At 44.2% G+C, this 23,037-nt stretch overlaps 2 protein-coding genes across 3 annotated transcripts in view; both read right to left on the reverse strand.

Moving 5' to 3' along the window:
• The window catches only part of RRN3 (RNA polymerase I transcription factor RRN3), a 30,773-nt gene extending 18,504 nt beyond the window's left edge, over nt 1-12,269 (reverse strand). For both annotated transcript variants that reach the window (XM_078440259.2, XM_060648577.2), the window contains exons 1-8: nt 12,127-12,269; nt 10,735-10,840; nt 9,902-9,958; nt 4,265-4,354; nt 4,024-4,153; nt 3,555-3,614; nt 2,918-2,981; nt 2,027-2,096 (exon numbers count right to left, since the gene is read on the reverse strand). In XM_078440259.2, the coding sequence (XP_078296385.1) occupies nt 2,027-2,096; nt 2,918-2,981; nt 3,555-3,614; nt 4,024-4,153; nt 4,265-4,354; nt 9,902-9,958; nt 10,735-10,840; nt 12,127-12,215 (666 nt within the window). In that variant the 5' untranslated portion in view covers nt 12,216-12,269. The remainder of the gene's footprint in view (nt 1-2,026; nt 2,097-2,917; nt 2,982-3,554; nt 3,615-4,023; nt 4,154-4,264; nt 4,355-9,901; nt 9,959-10,734; nt 10,841-12,126) is intronic.
• A 3,873-nt stretch (nt 12,270-16,142) lies between these two features.
• Nucleotides 16,143-22,508, reverse strand: LOC132689111 (uncharacterized). The gene is made up of 2 exons (XM_060648572.2): nt 20,404-22,508; nt 16,143-16,958 (listed from the first exon to the last, which is right to left on the reverse strand). Exon 1 carries the CDS (start codon nt 22,286-22,288, stop codon nt 20,453-20,455), a length of 1,836 nt encoding a protein of 611 aa, XP_060504555.2. The 5' UTR covers nt 22,289-22,508; the 3' UTR covers nt 16,143-16,958; nt 20,404-20,452.
• Nucleotides 22,509-23,037: the final 529 nt, after the last annotated feature.

Genomic DNA, 23,037 nt, shown 5'->3' on the forward strand with positions numbered 1-23,037 from the left:
AATGAAAGAAACACAAATGTTTAATTTTAATCAAATCCAACTTGTCTGGTTTTCTGTGGCTGCTTGTGCTTCAGGCATCCTATCTAGAAACTGTTGCCTGATTTCAAGTCACAAAAATGTTCACCTAGGTGTTCTTCTGAGAGCTGTTTTTAGCTTACATTTAGGTCTTTCATTCGTTCTGTTTATGGGAGAGCAGGGGGCTCTGCTCTACCCCATTCTTTGCATGTAGATTTCCACTTGTCCCACAACCATTTGTGGAAGAGATCATTCTTTTCCCCATTAAACTGCTTTGGACAAATGGCTTGTGTGCATTGATCTTACATTTTATAACTAGGCTGAACTCACTTTAGTTCTAATAGTGCTCATGAGGAATCTTTAGGATTTTTCTAAATGTTAAGATCATGTCATCACAAATAAAGACAGTTTTACTTCTTTCCAATCTGGATGCCTTTTCCCTTTCTTGCCTAGCTTCCCTTGCTAGAAGAACCTCCAGTCCACACTGAACAAAAATGGCAAAAACAGGGGCTCCTGGGTGGCTCTGTCGGTTGAGCATGTGATTCTTGATTTCAGCTCAGGTCATGATATCACAGTTCATGGGTTCAAGCCCCGAGTTGGGCTCTGGTGTGGAGCATGCTTGGGATATTATCTCTCTCTCCACCCCACCCCCCTACCTCTCTGTCCCTCCCCCTCTCATGCTCTCACTCTCTCTCAAAATTAAACTTTGAGGCACCTGGGTGGCTCAGTCAGTCAAATGTCCAACTCTTGGTTTTGGCTCAGGTCATGATCTTACGATTTCATGAGCTTGAGCCCCACATGGGGCTCTGTGCTGCCAGCACAGAGACTGCTTAGGATTCTCTCTCTCCCTCTCTCTTTCTGCCCCTCCCCCCACCCTCACACTGTCTCTCTCTCTCTCTCTCTCTCTCTCTCAAAAATAAAAGTAAATAAATACATAAGCAAAAATTTTTTAAAAGGGGGCAAAAGCAGACATCCTTGTTTTGTTCCTCATCATAAGGAAAAGCTTACAATTGTTCACCATTGAGTGGGATATTATGAGTTTTCATAGGTGCCTTTTCTCAGGCTGAAACAGTCCCCTTCTGTTTTTGTCATGAAAAGGTTTTAGTGTCTGTCAAATGCCTTTCTGCATCAGGTGAGATGATCATGTGGTCGCTATCATCTGTTCTATTGACATGGTCATTATATTAACTGATCTTAACAAATATTACATAAACCATGAATCCCTAGGATAAATTTCACGTGGGCATAATGCATACTCCTTTTATGCTGCTAAACACAGTTTTCTACTGTGTTGAGAATTTATCTATATTAGTAAGAGATGCAAGGTTTATAATATTCCACTTGAAAGTGACTATCACAAGCATTAGCAAAATTTATTAACTCCTTATTTAATACTTAGAATACTATTTTTGACAGACAGAGCATGTGTGCACGTGCATATGTGAGCAGGGGAGGGAGAAAGAAAATCTCAAGCAGGCTCCATGCTTAGCGTGGAGCCCCACTCAGGGCTCAATCTCATGACCACAAGATCATGACCTGAGCCACAAATCAAAAGTCAGACATTTAACCAACTGAGCCACCCAAGCATACCTTATAATACCTTATTTAGAAAACAATAAGCTATGCTTAGAAGGAAACCACTATTCATTACTGAAAACCACAGATCATCTAAATATTACACAAAAACTTAAAAATTCATCCATAGAAACTTCTGCCTTTATGTTCAAATAAGGCATGTTTATAACTGGTAATACATAAACTATTACCTTCTAGTAATTATTATCTGTATAATCATTAAGCCTATCCAGATATTTCTGAAACAGACTCTGCCCTTGACTTGCGTCAGGGAAAAAGGCATTGGGGATCCACAGTCAGTTGCTAAGAAAGGAATTTGAGTCAGGTTCTTAGTCTTGCGTTTAATGTATAAGACAACTGGTAAGAAAAACACATAACATCACCTAAAAGTAACTTACAACTTTTCCGTTATTTCTCCCATGAAAAGATTTCTTACCAAGGTTCTCTCGGATTTTCGAACAAATGGAAATTTTTCCACCAATATTGGCATAAGAAACCACGGTGTCCTAAAAAAACAAAAGGAAATCAACCAATCCATGTTGACTGGACTTTCTTGGAAGGTAACATTTCCATTCTAAGAGCAAATATGAAGGCAAAAGGTAAATGGTAATCAACTATCTCAAGTAAATGGAAACTAAATGCATAGCTTCAGAGAAAACCTATGATAACTTAGGGGAATATAACCTTCCATCAACTTTGGTATCAACAGCAAGTTAAAGGGGGATTCTTAGTTCTACAAAAGCAATAGAGTTTCAGTTTAAAACTTAAAACGTTTCCCACTGCGTGCCCATGTATTACTTTAAAAACAAGAAAAAATTATCAACTTAGGTAATTTTTAAGTTAGTAAATAATAAACTTACAAAGGGAACTTGAAGTCCACTCCCCCCAAAAGAAACCTAAGCTTCTCTTAAAACTGTAATTTTTAAAAAATTAATATGTAATGAACCATACTGGAATTGCAATTTTTATTTATATGGCATGACACGGGGATTGCTCACTGAAAATTTTTGGACATAGTATCTGTTGAAGATAAAAGCAGAATTTCAACCACCACTATACAAACTTTGGAAGAGAGTCTGCGTACAAGTTTTAAATAATTTAAATAATACTAATTAAGTTACTAATTCTTAAATAATTTAAACTAAAGACAACGAAGAGAACTATAATGCCATTTTTTTGTAGAATGTGATGTTGACAAAGCCTACAGAAACATGTAGCATACAACCTGAGCTGTGATGCTATGAACGTAGTAATTTTCTACTAACTGGTTATCATTTTCTTGAGACTTCAAGACCCTGATTCAAAAAAAAATTAACAGGATACTCACGATGGGACATATCTTGCTATTATTTGCAAGGCTCTGTGACAGGTGTCAAAAGTGGCAGGAAGATCTACAAGTAGAAAAGTAAGAGTATGAGCATAACAATAAAACTGAAACCTGAGAAGTTACAAAATTTTTTTTAAGTTTATGTATTTACTTTGGGGGGGGGGGAGGGGACGGGCAGAGGGAGAGGGAGAGACAGAATCCCAAGCAGGCTCCGCACTGTCAGCGTGGAGCCCGATGTGGGGCTCAAACTCATGAACCGTGAGATCATGACCTGAGCCGAAACCCAAGAGTCGGATGCCCAAACGACTGAGCCACCCAGGCGTCCCCAAAAGTTACGTATTTTAAGCTAAAAACACCCGCTAACCAAAACCGAATCATTTACCAGCCAAATGTTAACTTGGAAGGTTTTTCTCTAACACCAACTATCACTGCAGACTAAGTGGATTAAATAAGTAATGCACTGAGGGCAGCTGATCAGACGTTCTCGCTGAAGGTCACAAAAAAATTCCATCGGAGGTTGCCATCTGCTGCTGCCTACCCATTAGAACAGCTCCTGGCCTCACCCAGTGTTTTAACATTGAGCACACATTCTCTAAGACACAGGCAGGTCCCTTGCTTTAATCTTCTCGATACTTACTATCATCTTCGTCATCGGAATCCGAAACATCTACGTCACCTTCTTTAATGACCACTCGTGCTTTGTGAGGGAAAAACAAAATACGTTATTCTTTTTGTCACTGACCTAAACAATCAACAGCTACACAAGAAAGTGATTTTTTCCACTGTGCAAACTTAGTACAGTAATTAAATTTACAGCCAAAAAAAAAAAGTCAATACAGTTAAAGCTAAAATTTCTGAGTTCTAAGACTCCATTAGAATCTCATTAAGGTAAATTCCAACCCATAAAACAAACAAACAAACAAAAACACAGCAACAAATCCAGATGCTTCTACAGACATCATTATAGAGAACAGACATGCACCAAAACTACTAACATGCAGCTCAGAATTTTCCATGTTGGCACAATCCCCACAGTGTTCCAAGAAGTATTTTAGTAATAGGGTACTTAAAAAATGAAAAATCAAAGAAAGCAAAGAACCACTTACGAGGTACAAAATGAGAAACAATCATGCTGAGACACGGTCTAAGGAAGACAGTCTGTGCTGATACAAGATTACCAAGAAAAGCCAAATACTCCTCCACCACCGTCTGACTTCTGTTTAACCACTGCAATCTCTACAGGTGGGAGGAAGAGAAAGATAAAAGAAACATGTTACTGATACAACATATTCTGTTTCCAGAGTATTGAAATCACATACTAGTCAGTAAAATAAATGGTAAACTTACCAATAAAATATTGATAAGCTGCTCAAAGTCTTTAGTCAAGTACATGATGGAAGAACGGAATTCTAACAGCCAGTTAATGATTTGGTCATCCTTAAGGCAAACAAAGAAAAGCGTTTTCAAAATCACAAATCTAAAATAACTGGAGGTAATACCTACCTTGCACTAGACATCTACCAATAGTATTTAAATTAGGAGAAAAAAGTCACAAACTTGCACTAAAGCCAAAACTGGAATGAAAATGTCTTAATTTGTATCAAAACAAAAGAACATTACATTTTCTGATTTTAAAAAGTAACGCAGGGATGCATTCGTGGCTCAGTCAGATAAGTGTCTGGCTCTTGATTTCGGCTCAGGTCATGATCTCACGGTTTATGGGATCGAGCCCCCCTGTTGACTCTGTGCTGACAGCATGGAGCCTGCTTGAGATTCTCTCTCTCCCTCTCTCTCTACCCCTCCACTACCTGCGCACACGCTCTCTCCCAAAATAAGTAATAAACTTAAAAAAAAGATGTGCTTTATAAAAATGATGGCTCCAGTACGTCATAAAATATTTTTCAGGCAATAAAATTCCTGTTCATAGTAACTTTTAGTGACATGGGAAAAATTTCTAAATAAAAAGAAAACAAGCCATGTCTAAAATATGCTATCAGATAAATATAAAATATCAACTATAAGGACACCTGGCCGGCTCAGTTGGTAGAACATGCAACTCTTGATCTCAACGTTGTGAGTTCAAGCCCCATGTTGGGCATAAAGCCTACTTAAAATAATAAATAAAAATAAAAATAAAAATAAAAAGCTTTAGGGCACATGAATGGTTCACTGGGTTAAGCATCGGACTTTAGCTCAGGTCATGATCTCATGGTTTGTGAGTTTGAGCCCTGCATCAGGTGAGCTCAAGCCCCACTTCTGGTGAACTCGAGCCCTACTTTGGGTAAGCCCCGCTTCTCTCTCTCCCACTTTGCACCTCATAGGATTCCCTTTCTCTCTCTCTCTCTCTCTCTCTCTCTGCCCCTTGCTCACTTGCACCCTGCCCCCACTCTCTAAAAACATAATAAAAATAATAAATTAAATATATATATATAAATATATTGTTTGTATTAACACATACACACAACATACATAAAAAACTAAGACCCTCCAATTTTGAAAGAAATGGTTAATGCTGATTAAGACTCAACACAAAAGGGGCACCTAGGTGGCTGTCAGTTAAGCATCTGACTTTGGCTCAGGTCATGATCTCAAAGTTCATGGGAGCAAGCCCTGCAATGGGCTCTGTGCTGATAGCTCTAAGCCTGGAGCCTGAAGCCTGCTTCGGATTCTGTGTCTCCCTATCTCTCTGTCCCTCCCCTGTTCACGTGCTCTCACTCAAAAATAAATACTAAAAGTTAAAAAAAAAATAAAGACTCCACCCGAGAAACGGACATACAAATACACAAAAGCAATACGTTATAACCGTAACAGTAGACTGTTAATAGACAGTACTGTACTTACAGTAATTATGAGCAAGCGAGGGAGGGGCAGAGAGAGGGAGACACAGAATCCGAGGCAGGCTCCAGGCTCTGAGCTGTCGGCACAGAACCCAAAGGGGGCTCGAACCTACAGACCACAAGATCATGACCTGAGCTGAAGTCAAACACCCAACCGACTGAGCCACCCAAGTGCCCCACTTCTAGTGATAGATTTTTACAGACAATATTGTACCTACAGTGATAAACCATCAACAGACAGGGCTGTACCTGCTGTTACAGACTGATATTGACAGGGAGTATCGTTCAGCAGGAAGATGCCAGGCACCAGGCACGGTGCTCAATACCATGCGTCTGCATCTTTTACTAATCCTAACAATGCTGAAAATGGGACTCCTGGTATCCCCATTTTATAGTTGAGGAAGCCGAGACTAAGAGAAATGAATAAGCAACCTGCCCATTCAAGAAGCTAATAAAGAGGGGCGCCTGGGTGCCTCAGTTTGTTAGGCGACTGACTTCGGCTCAGGTCATGATCTTGAAGCTTGTTAGTTCAAGCCCCGCGTCTGGTTCTGTGCAGGCAGCTCAGAGCCTGGAGCCTGCTTCAGATTCTGTCCCCCCGCCCCCCCCCCCCGCTCACGCTCTTGTGTTATCTCTGTCTCTCAATAATAATAAATAAATGTTAAAAAATTTTTTAAAAAGAAGCTAATAAAGAACCAGGTTCAAACCTATCTGTCTGGGTCACAGCCTATGCTCCATCCCCTGTCCCACAATCCCTTGCTCCATTCAGGAGCTCACCACCTCTTCCCCACCTTCATCCCACCATTGACTGCTTTCCACGTGCTATTTGTGACGAACTTCATTGAGACTATTTCCTGATAAAACCCCAAGTAAGCTGGCAGTAAAATAACATAAATCACAACTCGCTTGCACTATGGTAATTTCATATGTCCACCACCATTAAGGATAAGTTAATGGTGGCTCACCAAGGTCTGAGGCAGTGAAGACAAACTAAGTTAGGTGCAAATAAAAATACATGAACTCTATCCTATCCCTGTTCCACACACACACACACACACACACAAAGTGCAAAAAAATTATAAAGATAACATTTAAAAAGCTCCATTTTCTTAAGTAACCTAATCACAGTCCTTGGTGCTTTAGTACTGAACCATTATTAGAAGCAAATTGCTTCCAACACTCTCTGAACTAACATAGACACAACTGATGCATTTCTTAGTATGCCAAGACACCAAGAAGTGCTGGTAAAAAAAATTACAGCGGGACACAAAGAAAATGGCCCCTGGAACCTACAGAAGAACACAAGGATAAGGGAAAGCTTGAGACAGCGCCACTTCTGCTGTCGGTCTCTGGTAGCTACATCCTCACAGAGGGACAAGCACGTATTCAGAAAACCAATAGTATAGCTATGGTAAGCAAGCCAACAGATAAATCTGGGAATCGAGGAGGGGCCAGATAAATGACGGAAGTCCTTGTAAGTCAGATTTGTAACTAGAAAGATCTATTAGAAGGGTGGGAAATGGAGCGAACCAACACCTATGTGCTTAGAGAGAACCAAGGAAAATTCCAGTAAAGAGGACACTTCAGCTGGATCTTAAAGAGTAGGAGTTTAGTAGGTAAAGCAATAACAACAGTGAACACTAATATAGTAATCACCATGCCAGGTACTATTCTAAGATTTTAACACATACTAACTCATTTAATCCTTACAACCATTCCCCGAGTACGTGACACCACTGGTTCCCATCTTACAGATGGGGGCACTGAGGCACGGAAGTGCAGTAAATCTGCCCTCAGCCACAAAGCCAGCATGGGAGGGGAGGCCATGTAGCCAGAGCCCATGCTCAAATAGATAGCAAATAAAGCAGATACAGAGGACCTCTCCCAGCCACGAAGAAAAGGCACGTGCAAAGAGATAAAGATGAAAAGAAGTAATGCTCCACGTGAGTTGTAGAGATTACCTAAATTAATTAATTTAATTAAATTTTAAAAAGCTGAAAAGAGGCAAATTCATGGAATAAAGTATCTAGTGAGGACTGAACACAGAAACAATGTCACAGACCATGCTAAGAAGCTGGTTCTGTGTGAAAAAGGCATGAAGTTTTCTGGCAGGATGGTGCCCTATTTTAGAGATGCCTTAGGCTGCACTGTGGAGGGTAAAATTGGTGGGGGGTGGAGGTGGGGGTGAGGGGTAATGTGACACAGAGGAGAAGTGGAACCTAGGTAAGCTAAAGGAATTAAGGGAAGAATCCAGACAAAAAAGCACCAACAATGCAAGAAGCCTTTAAGGATATTTTTTTTTTTCCCGAAGGCCCTGGTAAATCAATGGATACAAGGGGTGAGAAAGCCCCCAAGGTTCCTCGCTCAAGAATTAGGTAAGCAGTAAATCGATTAAGCACATAAAGAAGGTTGCAGAGGAATGGGTTTGGGAGAGAGAAAATGCTAAGTTTGGGGCATCAGTGTTACTTATGGGCTAGCAGTTAAAAAACCAGTCTAGGGCCCACAAGAGCCATCTGAGCTCTGGATACAAATTTGGAAGTTATGAGGACAAAGGTAAATTCCAAAGCCTAAAGGGCCTAAGGAGATCACACAGGAAGAATCTTTAGAATGAGGAAAGGGTCAAGTTTGGAAACCTAATCAACACCAAATTTAAGAACCCATCACAAGAATGATTGGACAGAAGTGATAAGAAGACCGCAAGATCCTAGAAACCAAAGGAAATTTAAGAAGTGGGCAGCCGAAGGGGCCTGGGTGGCTCAGTCGGTTAGACATCCAACTCTTGATTTCAGCTTAGAGCATGAACATGCGGTTCGTGAGTTCGCGCCCCACGCTGGCCTCCAAGCTGACAGTTCGGTCGGCCCGCTTGGGATTCTCTCCCCGCCCCCGTCCCACCCTTCCCTCTTTCTCTCTCTTTCAATATAAACAAATAAAACCTAACAACAACAAAGTGGACAGCCAACAGTGTCAACTGCTACAAGGAATTAGTATGAGGCTTGAAAAAAAGTCCACTGAAATGAGCAGGGAAGAAACCACTAGTAATAGGTCACAGTAATCACCGCAGCGGATCTCACGGGGGATTAAAACACGCATGAGCAGTGAGAAAGTCTGAGCTGTCACCAGGAACAGTTAACAACCACAAAGCCCTTTGTGTCAGGGGCTGTTCCAAGGATTCTCGTGTATTAACTCACTGGATCCTCTAAAACGTCGGCACTTAAAATACCTCTATTGTTTTCCTGACTTTATAAAGATGAGAAACACAGGCAGTGAGTTAAACAAGCTGCCCAAGATCACACACTGGGCGACCACAGAGGAAGGATTTTATCCCAGGCAATCTGACTACCATGGCCATTCTTCCCAAAACTGGGCAAGAAGGGAAGAAAAGGGAAATGAAATTTCCTGAGTTGTGACAAGATGACAGGTATGTATTTAGAAAGGGGCACCTCTTGAACTTCTTGCACCATCTGCAAAGACGCTAAAAAGAGCAGTTGCTTGAAAGGTAAGTCATCTTTTCTTCTTGTTGTAGCAGCGGAGAGATGTGAGAGCTGCATGCGGCACAGAGGGAAGAGGCTCTAGGAAAGACGGGCCCCGGGGGCTCAGCCGGTTGAGCTCCGACTTCAGCTCGGGTCATGATCTCACGGTTCAGGAGTTCGAGCCCCACATCAGGCTCTGTGCTGACGGCTCAGCACAGAGCCTGGAGCCTGCTTCGGATTCTGTGTCTCCCTCCCTCTCTGCTCCTCACTCGCACTCTGTCTCTCCCTCTACCTCAAAAATAAACATTAAAAAAAATAAGAAAGGAAAGATAAAGCAGGGATTCTCAACCTGAGGACTACCAACATTTAGGACTTGATAATTCCTTGTTGTGGAGGGCTGCTCTGTGCATTCAGTGCTGGATGTTTCAGTGGCATCCCTGTCACCCACTCCCTAGATGCCAGTTGTACCCACTCCCTCCCCCCAGATGTGACAACCAAAAATGTCTCCAGTTCATCACCAAAAGTGCCAAGAGCAAAAGTGCTCTTGGTTGAGAACCACTGCATTAAAGTGAGGATCACACAGAGAGCCAGTTCTAGAGGATGGGATAGGACCAAACGCGCAAATTAAATCCATGCAAAATGGCAAGAACTTTGCTAATGATCAAACATAAATTAATTACCTTTATGTCTGGATCTGACAGCTGGTTCTTCAACAACTCAAAGTCATTTGTTTCACCCTAAACAAGGACCAAAAAAAAAAAAAAAAAAAGTAGTTTTGCTTGCTTCAGTTTGCTATTAAAAATCAAGAGCAGGACTTTTAATTCTTACAAAAGGAGCAGCGTAACACTCACACATCAATTGTGGATTATAAAATTGTAACTACAAACATTTAAAAACTCATGTTAGTAGAGCTGGACAGCTTGGAAAAAAAGAAAATGACTACTAAAAAGCTGTTCACATTCAGATCTACTTGCGTCCTGACATGTGACGATCACATTCGATACAAGATACCATCCATTTGCATATTCGCACTTAAATGCTTATATATATGAAAACAAATATTTATATTTTCCCTCCATCGCTGCGATTTAACAGAATCACTTCTAAACTATCACAAAACCAAACCAAAAACAAACAAAAAACCAAACCCCTCTTGGAGAGCTGGTTTACTGTCCCAAAGCAATGCTTAGGTAATTCTTTCAGAAATAAAACACTCTGACCTAAGGATTTTTATTCCAGCACTTGCTAGAGTTTTTTAAAGATGCTACATAAATGGAACATTTGAAGATATGAAACCTCAGCAAAGAGGTTATCTGAGCTGACAACATCATGCTGTTATTAAAGAACTGACTTCAAACCGATTATCTAAATTCATTTTATTATGTCTACGTGGCTGTTGTATAATGGCTACAACTGTATCCTGACCCACCAAAACCAAACCTCCCTGTGTCAATTATATCTCAATTAAAGCAGGGGGCAAAAAGCCACCAAACCTCATGTTATCTCCTCTTACCTTTTTGTACTTCAACAAGACTTCTGTCACAGTCCCACCAAACCGAACGGTTTTTCTTGGAGGAGAATTGAAGAAATCATTCTCTAACGTGAGCATATCTGAAAGTCTATAGAACCAAGATAATCATACTATTACGCGCAGGGCAGAGAATAAGAAAAAATCAGAAGAGCCAACGTTTACTGAGCCAACATCATTCAGTGGGACTATCACTAAAGCCTCCTAACTGGCTTCCTTGCTTCCACTCTAACCTCCAACGTTCTTCGTTCAATGACCTAACGATCTTCCCCAAAATTGCATCATGCTATCCTACCCTCCCTGTTAGACTCTCCAAAGGTTTCCCACCTCACTTAAAATACAAATCCAAGCTCTCGGTCCGGGTCTTCAAGGTCCTACATTAGTCTGGCCCCTGCCTACCTCTGACCTCATCTCCAGCCACTTAACATACTGCAACCATAGTGTCCTTTCTATTCTTCAAACTTGCCACGCTGATTCCCATTTCTTTTGCTGTTCGCTCGCTATCAGAAACACTCATCCTCCACATACGGACACAGCTGGACTCTCGTCTTCCCTCCAACTGAAGCTCAAATGTCAGAGAGACGATTAAAGTACCCATCCTCTCTCTCCTGGTCCCCGTTTTACCTCTTCACGGCAGATCATCACTGCCTGAAACCACCCCTTTCCGTTATTTACTGGCCTCTTCACTGTCTTTCCCTCCTGAGATTGTAAGCTCTGTTGAGAGCAGAGATGTTGTCTCTTTTGATAGACTACTGTCTCCAGGGTCTAACACAGAGTATAGGTGCTTAATAAACACCGTAAATGATACAATGCTAAGTGTTTTACAAAGTTTTCTTCCTTCAAATAGAGCAGAGTAGTGGGGGGGGGGGGGGGGGGAACCACACCAGTATCCTACTAATGACTCTCAAAGCCAAACCCCAAAATGTTTTATGGGGGTGAAGGGCTTTAAAAGTGGAAGACAGACTGTTAAGAAAACGTGTATGCGGAAACAAATTTCAAACACCAACAAAAAATTAAGAGTCGGTCTGCCATTAATGATAGCATTCGCCTGATGATTCAAACAGCCCAGGGAACTCTTTCCAAATCTACGTGAAGAAAAGGGAGGAATGAGGTAGTACCCAGGCCTGGGACGCTAGGCGGGAGCCCACTGGGGAGAAAAGACCCTTGAACGGAGAACAGATGCATTATCCCAGCTCCTCTCCCACCTTTACTACCCACTTAAAGGCACGGGCTCACTCTCGAGAACTTGAGATGACCCGCTACCGTTGCTCCCAGGACTCCTTCAGCTCTGCCCCAGGCCCTGTCACATTCGCTTTCCTACCCCCGATCCTGAGCTTTGGCCCCAGATGCTCAGAAGGAAGCGTCCCGGACTCTCACCCGGTCCTCGACGCCCCCAGCGTCTTGACTGCAGACGCTGAGGCTGCCGCATCTCCCGGCAACCGCGTGTGAAGCAGCGGGGCCGCCATTGGGCCCGACAAGCGCGACGACTGCGCCTCTCCCCGGAAGTCGTGGGCCTCCTAGCCGCCCCTGTGGCCCGGAAGACGTGCGCGCGAGCGGCGGCCTTCAGCCAATCAGGAGCGCCATGGGACCGCTCCGTGATCCCGGCGGGCTAGAGCGCCGCCGAAGCTTTCTCCTCCCTGCCCTGCCTCCAGGCCCCGCCTCTCAGTTGGAGGACTTTCCCCGCCTTGCCAGGTGCGGCTGTGAGAGCGGCCAAGGCGCTGCGAGAAGAGAGATCCTTGGCAGCTCCGGCCAGCCCTGAGGGTCCCCAAGGAAGGGTAGGGACCGTTAGTGGACCCCTACTGGTCGGGTGCCACGAGTATTATCTTTTTGGAGTCAAAGCATCCCTTAGTCAAACTGAAGAAACCAAAGCTCTGGTTAACACCAGCACGCAGAGACAAGGGGCAGCCGGGATTCGACCTAGGCTGCTCCACCCAGCATCTAGTGGGGGGGGGGGGGGGGGGGGGGGCTCTATACCCTCTGCGCTATCCTCACAGACTTTGGAACTAATCTTATCTTTGCGGAAACTGAGGTTTGACGGAGCGATTTACCCAGAAAACTCAGAGCTGAAATCAGAGAGGAGTCAGTTTTCAAGAGGCGTTAGTCCTTGAACTTAAATTTTTTTTTAATTTATTCATTAATTTTGAGACACAGAGATAGAAGGCATGAGTAGGGAAGGAGCAGAGAGAGGAGAGGAAGTGAGAATCCCAAGCAGGCGCTGCACCGCCAGTGCAGAGCCCAACGCCGGGCTCCATCCCGCAAGCTATGAGATCATGACCTGAGCTGAAATCCAGGGTCCTCAGTAGCTTAACCCAATGAGCAACCCAGGAGCCACTGAACTTACATTTTTAAGGGAGGTCCAGGGGTCCGCCAGACCTGCTGCAAGCAGGGAAGGGTCTTTTAGTATAGGGAAGGGCAGGGCCCACGGCACGGTCGGGGGGAAGGAAGCAGAGGGAGCCCCTCCCCTTAGTTTCTAAGAATGGAAAATGTTGCAACCTTTGGAAACTGTATAGAATTATCAAAAGGACATTAAGCCAGCTACAGCGACTTGTTACATATAAAGCACTGTTCGATTTTGCAACAGTGTAAAATAAGTAACTCTCTGCCAACTCTATAAGGCACCACCATTTCTTACCCCACTGGCTTAGGGTTCCTTCAGAATGTTGGGCAGAGATTTTCAGTGTCCTGAGAGCAGGGGAAATTGTACCCTAGCTCACAAAGATCCCTCAAGACACCCGTTGAAGTGGGAATCTCTTTCCCTCCATCCCCAAAGCTGAGGGGGAAAAAAAAATCACAATTCGTTGGAACTCTCATACACTGTCAGAAGTTTAACTCTGCACCGCCAAGCAATTTGACAATTACTCATCCTTTCATTTTTTTCAAGTCTGACATGCACGAAAGAGTGTAAGTTAAGAGCTCCTGGGTGGCTCAGTGGGTTAAGCGTCCCACTCTTGATTTCAGTTCAGGTCATGAACTCATGGTTCATGAGTTCAAGTACCGCGTCAGGCTCCATCCTGACAGCGCGAAGCCAGCTTGGGATTCTCTCTCCCTCTCTCTGTTCCCCTCCCCTGCTTGTGCACTCTCTTTCTCAAAATAAACTTTAAAAAAAAAGAGAGAATATAGTTAATCTAAGTTATAAAACATAATAAAATAAATACCTGTGAATGAACGTACCACCCAATTTATGAAACAGAACATTAACCCTTACTATGGAAGCTTCCTGTGTGCTCCTCCCAGGTCCCACCTTCTCCCTGCTTCCTCCTAAAGATAATTACTATCCTAACTTTTTTAAACCATTTCAACTTTTCTTTAGGTAATTACTATATATATATATATATATATATATATATATATATATATATGTGTGTGTGTGTGTGTGTGTGTGTATTCCTAAACTAAATATATGCTTTTGCTTGTCTTTCCATCATAAAATTATCTCCATTCTGCATTATACCTTCTACTGGTTCATCCCATTCCTGTTATATTAGTTGTTTCTCGCCATGTAGCATTCATCCATTATATGAATATCCCACAATTTATACTTCCATTTCCCTATCACCAACATTTAGATTATTTTTTCCTCCCCCCCCCCAATTATGTGCATTGCTGTGAATATGCTTCTACAGTCTCTTGAATCATATGTGTGAAAATTTTTCCAAAGTAGAATTGTTGGCTTAGAGGGCATATAAGACATGTTGAGTTTTCCATAGTGGTTGTGCCAATATACATTCTCAGAAATATCTCCTTAAACTTGAGCACAGCTCCTTCCTTATTTTCCCAAAGCACAGTGAAGACTAAGCTTCCATGTTAAAAATTTTTCAGCAGAAGCTTCATCATAATATAAGGAAAATCTGTAAACTAAACAGCTTAATTCACTGTTGGGAGTTCTTTGATCATGTCTCTTCATTGAAGATTCTCAATTCAGTTACCCTCTTCCACGGGGCAACTCATCTTGCCTTTTTTATCCAGTCTTGCCTTCCCTGGAGTCCCATCTCTTTTGGTCTCCAGCTCTAATCTAAGAAGGTAAAGGCTGGAGCACCTGGCTGGCTCAGTCAGTAGAGCATGGGACTCTTGATCTCAGGGTCATGAGTTCAAGCCCCACATTGGGCATAGAGATTACTTCTGGAAGGGAGGGAGGGAGGGAGGGAGGGAGGGACCTCCAAATGAGTAACAGAAAGGCAAACAAGTATTAACACACAGCATGTAAAGACAGCCTTGCCCACAATGTAGTTGTTCTTATACATCACCGAGCACTGTACTTGTTCATAATTGTTCTGAGCTTCTTCATTCCAGGATGAATTTTTGCTTTACTTTCATACACCCAGAAGACCCATTAAACTGTTTTTCAGAAGAGCAGCCTTCCCCTAGAGATGAATTTTACAATCATCCCTAGAATAGTTCTGTTGGTTAAAGTTTCTTGGCCTGAAAGTAACAGAAACTATCTCAAGAGGGCTTAAGCAGAAAAGAATTTGATACTAACGATACACGGATATCTTAAGGCAACAGAAAGTAATTTCTCATTGGGGAAGTTTGAGTCAAGTGCCCTTCTCTAACTCAATCGAGAGAGGTGAGGTCATAGTGTACCAAATGGCTTCCAATGAATACTTGCTACAGATGAGAGGTAGTTTATTTATTTTGAGAGAAAGCCCGCGTGTGCTTGAGCAGGGGAGAGGCAGAGAGAGGGAGAGAGAGAATCCCAAGCAGGCTGTGCACTGTCAGCGAAGAGCCAGACAAGGAGCTGGAACTGTGAGATCATGACCTGAGCCAAAATCAAGAGTCGGTTGCTTAACAGACTGGCCCACCCAGGCGCCCCTAACCATTTCTAAGCATAGCGCCCAGTAGTGTTAACTGCATTCACAATGCTGTGCAACTACGTCCAGAATTCTTTTCATCTGAAACTTGATGCCTCTTCCGAAACAACTTCCTCTTCTCCCCTCCCCCCAGCAACCACCATTCTTTCTGTCTCTATGAATCTGATTCTGTCATATGAGAAATGTCATAGAAGTGGCATCATACAGTATTTGTCTGGCTGTGACTGGCTTACTTTACTTAGCTGGATTACTTCACTTCCGTTATTCTTTTTTTCCAAATATCTGCCATGCATAGTCTTTCAGCCTGAGTTAATTATTCTAAATTATAATATAGAAATATAAAATAGAAATTTTAAATATAAAATAGAAATTATAATATAGAAATATAATACAGAAATACCAAAGCATGGGACAGAAAGGGGGAAGAAATATAAAACAGCTAAAGTTTTTGGGAGTTTTGATCAAAAGTATCGTACCACCTGAAAACATGCTTTTGCCTATAATGGAAATCTCTAAAGAAAACTACCCCGATTTTAGAGCATTCTTGCATAAATAACCTACTGATACAAAGAAAGAATATAAGAAGACACTCTCAAATGAATTTTATTTGATTACCAATAAAATGTACAACCCAATCAGATTTTAAAAGTCTTGGGAAAAATAAAAATCCTTGGGAAAATGGGAAATTCATGTTCACTAAATGAAATGAACATATAAATATAAATTGCAGCATGTTACAATGCATCGATTGTGTTGACTTTTCTATTAGTTAATGAGGTCACAAAGTAACCTTAAATTCAGAGTTACATTTTCCACTGTCCGTTTCTGTGGGGACTACACTTACTTCCGTCTTCACCCAGAGTTTGTGAGGCATTATTTTCTACTTGGAATTCTCTCACAAGAAGTCTATTTTAAAAACCAACTTTTTTTTTGGGGCGCCTGGGTGGCGCAGTCGGTTAAGCGTCCGACTTCAGCCAGGTCACGATCTCGCGGTCCGTGAGTTCGAGCCCCGCGACAGGCTCTGGGCTGATGGCTCGGAGCCTGGAGCCTGTTTCCGATTCTGTGTCTCCCTCTCTCTCTGACCCTCCCCCGTTCATGCTCTGTCTCTCTCTGTCCCAAAATAAATAAAAAACGTTGAAAAAAAAATTAAAAAAAAAAAACAAAAATCATTTAGAATAGCATAGTTTATTATGGCTTAAGATTCTGGCAATAACTTTATGATCTGAAGCTGGAAAATTCTCCCCAACACTGACACACGTACACTTGGCAAAGGCCGTCTAGTAGGCCCACTGGCCTGAGAGAGATCAGCACTCCACATGGAGGTTTCTGAAACGAGGTTAAGAGGTGAGTACTTGTGCTTTTATAAAGTTGGCACTTAAGTCTGTAGAAACACTGGTGATTCTGGAAAGAAAAAAGCAATTTGTATTTGAGATGATATTTATAAACAGAGTGGAACAAAAAAATTACAGAGTTCTCTCTGGGAACACAGCTTTCAAAAGAGGAGCCACCCATAGGTTGATGTGGGGTATTATAGCTCAAGTTACAATTGACGGGCTTACGAAGAACGCTCTTTAATAACTTTAACTTGAAAGGAAAGCTTATAATCTACGCCTTATAACAAATCATACATCAATTATACCTCAATTCCGGCTCCAATGGAGCCCACCTCTGATTGTTAGGACAAACAAGACAATCCCTGTGCATTACTTAGTACAGTGTGTAGTGTATTATAACACCCAATAAATGTTAGCTGTTGTTATTGACAAATGCCCCAAGTGCATCTTAGTTCAAAATGGGAATATGATGATAAATATAACAGGGGCTCCTGGCTGGCTCAGTTGGTAGAGTGTGTGACTCTTCATCTTAGGGCCCCGAGAACAAGCCCCATGTTGGGTGTGGAGACTAGTTAAAAAAAATAAAAATTTAAAAATAATTTAAAAAGAAAAGATAAATAAAACAAAGGTGAATAAGATCTTCATGGTCTAAAAGATACCATGACTAATTAAGAGCTAATGAGTCCTCTGAGGATAAAAACATTTTTCTTTAAGTACCTCGTGAACTACAGAGCAATTTTTTTTATTATTCTAGATCAGGGTTCCTCAATCTCACAGTAATAATGGTTTGGGTGGAATAACTCTGTGTTGGAATGGGCCAGCCAGTGCACTGTGTTTTGCAGCGCCTCTGGCCTCTACCCACCAGATATCAGGAGCGCCCCTCCTCAACTCTGCATCTTTCTGTTGCTGGGGACTATCACTGTGAGTTCAAAGGCCAACGTGGGCATCAGTTTCCACCCCTGCTCTCCCCAGAGCTCCCAATGCCTGCCTGTCTGGCCAGTGTCTGCTCAGGGCCTGAACATCACCATCTACACATTCTAGACTCCACTAGGGGCAAATGCCAGGCACCAAACAGTGGAATCTCAATCTGGGAGTCAAAGACTCTGGAAATCACCTCCTTTCAGGCCAGCGGAACAAGAGAGGGCCAGGATCCCTGAAAGATCAATGCTCTTAGGTGAAAGCCTCCAGATGACTCAACGGGAGTCAGAGGAACTATGCAGCCTACCCACACACACCGGGGCCGTTTTCTTTTCTCTCTCAATATATAAGCAATCACATAATATCCTTGATTCTGCCTTTTGGCCCACAGAGCCTAAAATACTTACTATCTGGGTCTTTATAGAAAAAATTTGTCAACTCTTGTTTTAGGTAAGTATCTTACGGTCAGTATAGAGAAATGTGTCATAACATTTGGTGTTCATTCTACCTGACGTCATCTTTGTAGCAAAAAAAGGGGTGGGGGGGTGTGCCTGGGTGGCTCAACTTGTCAAGTGTCTGACTCACGGTTTCGGCTCAGGTCATGATCTTATAGTTCGTGAGTTTGAGCCCCGCATCAGGCTGTCTGCTGTCAGCACAGAGCCCACTTTGGATCCTCTGTACCCCTCTGCCCCTCCTCTGCTCTCTCTCTCTCTCTGTCTCAAAAATAAGTATTTTTAAAAAGGATTTTAAAAGAAGTTATGTGCAAGTAAATAAACATCTGAAAGCGTTTTCCAAGATGAATGCCCATGGAGCCTACACTTGGGTTAGAAACTGTTGCTAATGTCTAAGAGGCCTGTTTTCAGCTTAGAACTGGTAAAGACCTTAGAATTATTATCTAATTACTGGCCTACTGCCATTACCTTAAAACAGAGACCACAGGTAGAATTATAACACATCTTATCTTTCTTTTTTTCTTTTTTTCCTTTTTTTAAGTAGGTCTCATCCCCAGCACAGAGCCTAACAAGGAGGGGCTTTAACTCATGACCCTGAGATCAAGACCTGAGCTGAGGTCAAGACCCCAAGGCTTGGGGCCTCTGGGTGGCTCAGTCGGGTTTAGTGTCCAACTCTCGATTTCAGCCCCGGGTCATGATCCCAGAGTCAAGGGATGATGCCCCGTGTCAGGCTCCACTACTTGGGATTCTCTTTTTCTCTCTCCCTCTGCCTCTCTCCCCTGCTCATGATCTCTCTCTCTCTCTCTCTCTCTCTCTCAAATAAAAACATAAAAATAAAAATAATTTAAAAGCTTTAAAGAAAAAGAGTCAGAGGCTTAACCGAATGGGCCACCCAGGTGCCCCCACACATTATCCTTCTTAAAAGGCCTAAAGAAGAAAGAAATTAAGAGTTGGACTTCCACAAAATATTCAGTTGTTACCCCTCGCCCCCCCCCCGGAAATGAAACCAACCAATATGAAATAACCTTCTTGGATAACATGTTGATAGCATTTAAACAGGGAGCATTAACATAACCTCAAAATACTGCTCTGCTCTATACTCTCCCCACCTCCAGAGCAGGTAATTTATGGAATAGGATTAGAGAAAAAGATCTCTAATGAATCTCTTATGTGAATACCATTATGACAGCACTTAACCCACTGAGCAGGGTCACCAATTTTGACCTTCACATGACCTTTTCTACCTTTCTAATTGACAGAAGGCTGAGGAGTTAAGTGGAATTGGTCCTCAATAGCCTCAAGCATAGAGTTCATCAAACAGGTTAGCACAGAGGGTCTTGTGATCTAGTAGAAAGTTCACGGGATTTAGTACAAATAGCCAAATGTTTTCCAAACTTCAGGATCATTCAACCTTCACTATACAATTAATTTTTTACCTTTAAGTTGGCTCATGTAAGTGTTTGAGTTTTTTTGGTTTTGTTTTGTTTACTTAACTATGAAAAGTTACTTTACTTATACTGTGAAAAGCAATTGGCACTATTGTCAATAGAAAAACCAGTTATTACTTGGCATAAATAGAAGTTACCCATTGAAATAACTTTAACACACACGGTATTAAATCCTAGCTGGGTACAGTTGTTGCCTACCAAAGCATAAGAGAGGTGCTGGAGATCACGAACCCCAAACTAAGGATGTTCTCCTGGACAGAATCAAAAGGACCACAAAAGAATTTAAAGGGGAATAACTTCCCCCCTGGAGGACTTGTTGCTATTTAATGCTGTGCCCCTGTACTGCCTACAATCATCCTGTTTCAGAAACATTGCGGAGTCCCTCTCCCCACCCCACCCACAGCTCCTGGTGGAATGTCTTACTTACCACCCTGTCCTTAGTAAGCCTAAATAAGAGAAATCGATCTCACTCTGGGGGTGAGCAGGTAAAGCTTTAACAACACTGTTCCACGCACAGCACTAGGTTTCAAAAACCTCCCGAAGTTCAAAAGATCTAATCCATGCAGGAACAGACCACTTCACCTCCACTTGCCTCATTTTTTTTTTTTTTTTTTTTCCAACAGAAGGGACTGAGGAAACCAGCAGAACACAGACCTGGAAACAATCAAGGAATACTACTTCCAAAGGCACTTACTTGGCAAAGGCCTGAGCAGCCACTCGGATGGCTGGGGTCTGGTTCTGTACTAGGGAGGGTGACTTCTCGTCTCTGAGGCAGGGACAGGTGTGTTCTCAGGGGGCACTGACTGCTGCACCTGGGACCCAGGGGGTGGAGATGCGGTGGCAGGGGGTTCCTGACTCAGCTCCTGGCTCAATGGCAGTGGAGTCTCAGAAGCCTGTGCAACTGGCTTCTGAAACTCCTGGGCCGACGCAGACTGGCTGGGAGTCATCTCTCGAACTAAAGACATGATGCTCTGGGGGTCCTGCCGGGTGTGACACAGGGCCTGAAAGTCCGGGACAGCAAGGGAGAGCCGCAGGTCCACAGTTTGGTTCTGAAAAGACTGGGATGACAGAAGCTGGATCACAGACACAGGGGTGCTCAGGGCCTGGGCTTGGGGAGCCAGAGCAACTGGAGATGTAGTTTCAGAGACCAGAGAAAGATTCTCAGGCTGGCTCTGTGAGGCTAGGGGGGCTTGGAGGTGGCTCTGTGAGGCTGCAGACAACAGCTGGTAGCTTTGAGAGGCCAAAAGGGCCTGGAGGTTGCTCTGCGCAGATGCTGGCACCAGGGGATGACCCTGAGAGGCCACGGGCACCAAGAGGTGGCTCTGAGTGGCCATGGGCACCAAGGGTTGGCTCTGCGTTGGCAGAGACACCAAGGACTGGCTCTGAGAGCCAGGGACGAGTCCAGGTTGACTCATGGAGGTCGAGGGGACAGCGGGCAGACTCTTAGAAGCCAGGATGGGCGCAGCCTGACTGCCGGAAGCCAAGGAGGCGGCAGGCTGACCCGGAGTGGCAAGACTGACTGCAGGCTGGATCCTCAAAGAACGCACAGCTGGAGGCTGGCGGGCGGAGGCCCAGGGGACTCCGTGCTGGCTCCTGAAGGGGAGGACGGCTGGGGCCCGAGGCCGGTCGGGAGGAGACACAACGAACTCAGGCGGCCCCAGATGCGTGGATGACGATCCCTTCACGAACCCTGGCAGCCCGGCCCCAGGGCCTGGGGAGCGAACTCCCTCGGAACTTCCGACCGGTTCAGGTTTGGGGCCCAGGTCCTCTCCGCGCAGGTCTTGCGCGTCGCCGCTCTCCTGGACACTTTGCGTCGCGTCTTTGTCCTGGTCCTCCTCCTCCAGCCGGTTTTCGAGCTGGCCCGTGACGGTCATATCCAGAGAAGCAACGGTCTTAAGGAACCTCCTGCGGCTGCAGCGCCGCCGGAAGCCCCTCAAGTTGCGGGACACGTTGCAGATGGTGAGAGAGAAGCGGTGGCTGACCGTCTGGCTTAGCGCGTCCACCATGGTGGAGGAGAGCACGTGGAAGGGCCTCTTCGAGGGCTCTTCCGCAGTCAGTTCGATGTTGCCGGTGTACCAGAAGACCCACCACAGCAGGCTGAGGAAGATGATGATGGAACCCAGGTAGAGCAGCAGGTCGCAGAAGACCAGGCGCGCGAAGACCCCGGTGAACAGCACGGTCGCGCCCACCGTGTCGAAGGCGACGCCCAGCCAGAAGAAATGCCTGCAACGGCCGAGGCCCGTCCGCTTCCGGGTCTCCTCCACGGAGTTTCTTGAAACCTCCATGAGTTGCCACTGTCGCCGCCGCCAGGTCCGCAGAGGAGACCAGCCCGCCACCCTCCGGTTGTGGCCTCTGGGTCGCCATGGCAACGCCCCTGACGGGAGAGGGGTAGAGTGGGCGGGGCGAGAGGGAAAAAGAGGCCGCCTATTACCTGCCGTGAGAAAAAAAAAAAAAAAAAAAAGGGCGGGGGCATCGCCCAAGCCAGGGGCGCATGCGCCTTGCGTCCCGTCGCCCGCGCGCTCGACCTCCCCGCATGCGCAGTGTTTCCGCCCAGTGCGTCTCTCGCGTTTCCCCAGCATCAGGACCCGAACGTGGGGAATTTAGCTCTGGCGCCGGTGGTCTCTGTCCCGCTTTTCCGGGGTGAAGTGCTGCATTCCGCTCCCCACGCCCTGCCTTTGAGAGCCCGGGCCAGCTTTGAGGGAGAGCAAAGGTCAAGGACCCTCTTCTAGTAACTTCGCCCGCAGCTGGGAGTACAGCGTGGCCCCAGGTGCTGCCACCTCCTGAGGAGTTAATGGTGTCCTTTGTTTTGGTGAAGAAGCGGCTAGATTAGGATCTATTGTTAGAGCTTAATTCCCATCTTATCTATTTGCTGGTAGTTACGTTCTTGCCGGTTAACAGCACACCTAGAAGTGAATTCTCTGAGGGTTTTTCCACTCTCCATTGTCTTTCCTTTTATTGTTACCATTTTTGTTCACCTGTTGGCCCTGGCCCCTGGGGATACTTAAGTATCAGCGTTTCCCACTCTTCCCAGCAGAGTAAGGTAGGAAAACTGTGTCAAAAATAGGAACACCGACTGGAGCCCGAAAACCACAGTAGATTAAAAATGAGTTCATTGGAACCTTGGGAATTGGGCGTGAGAAAATTAAAACCAGCGTAAGACCTGGTGTCATTCAGGTTCTGTTAATAAAAAGTCACAGCCAAGCACCGGCCCCTGGTCTCTAAGTTGCTAAAGGTGGATTTTTTTTTTTTTTTGATGATCTTTTAATTTAAAATACATTAGATGTGCAGAAAAGTTGTGAAGAGAGTATAGAGAGTTCCTCTTGACCAG

The sequence above is a fragment of the Panthera onca genome, chromosome E3 (genome assembly GCF_046562875.1).
Source record: "Panthera onca isolate mPanOnc1 chromosome E3, mPanOnc1 haplotype 2, whole genome shotgun sequence".
Taxonomy (NCBI): domain Eukaryota; kingdom Metazoa; phylum Chordata; class Mammalia; order Carnivora; family Felidae; genus Panthera; species Panthera onca.

Bases quoted from the DNA above. Each gene is read 5' to 3' on its own strand.
- LOC132689111 (XM_060648572.2), bottom strand. From the start codon at position 22,288: ATGCTGGGGAAACGCGAGAGACGCACTGGGCGGAAACACTGCGCATGC.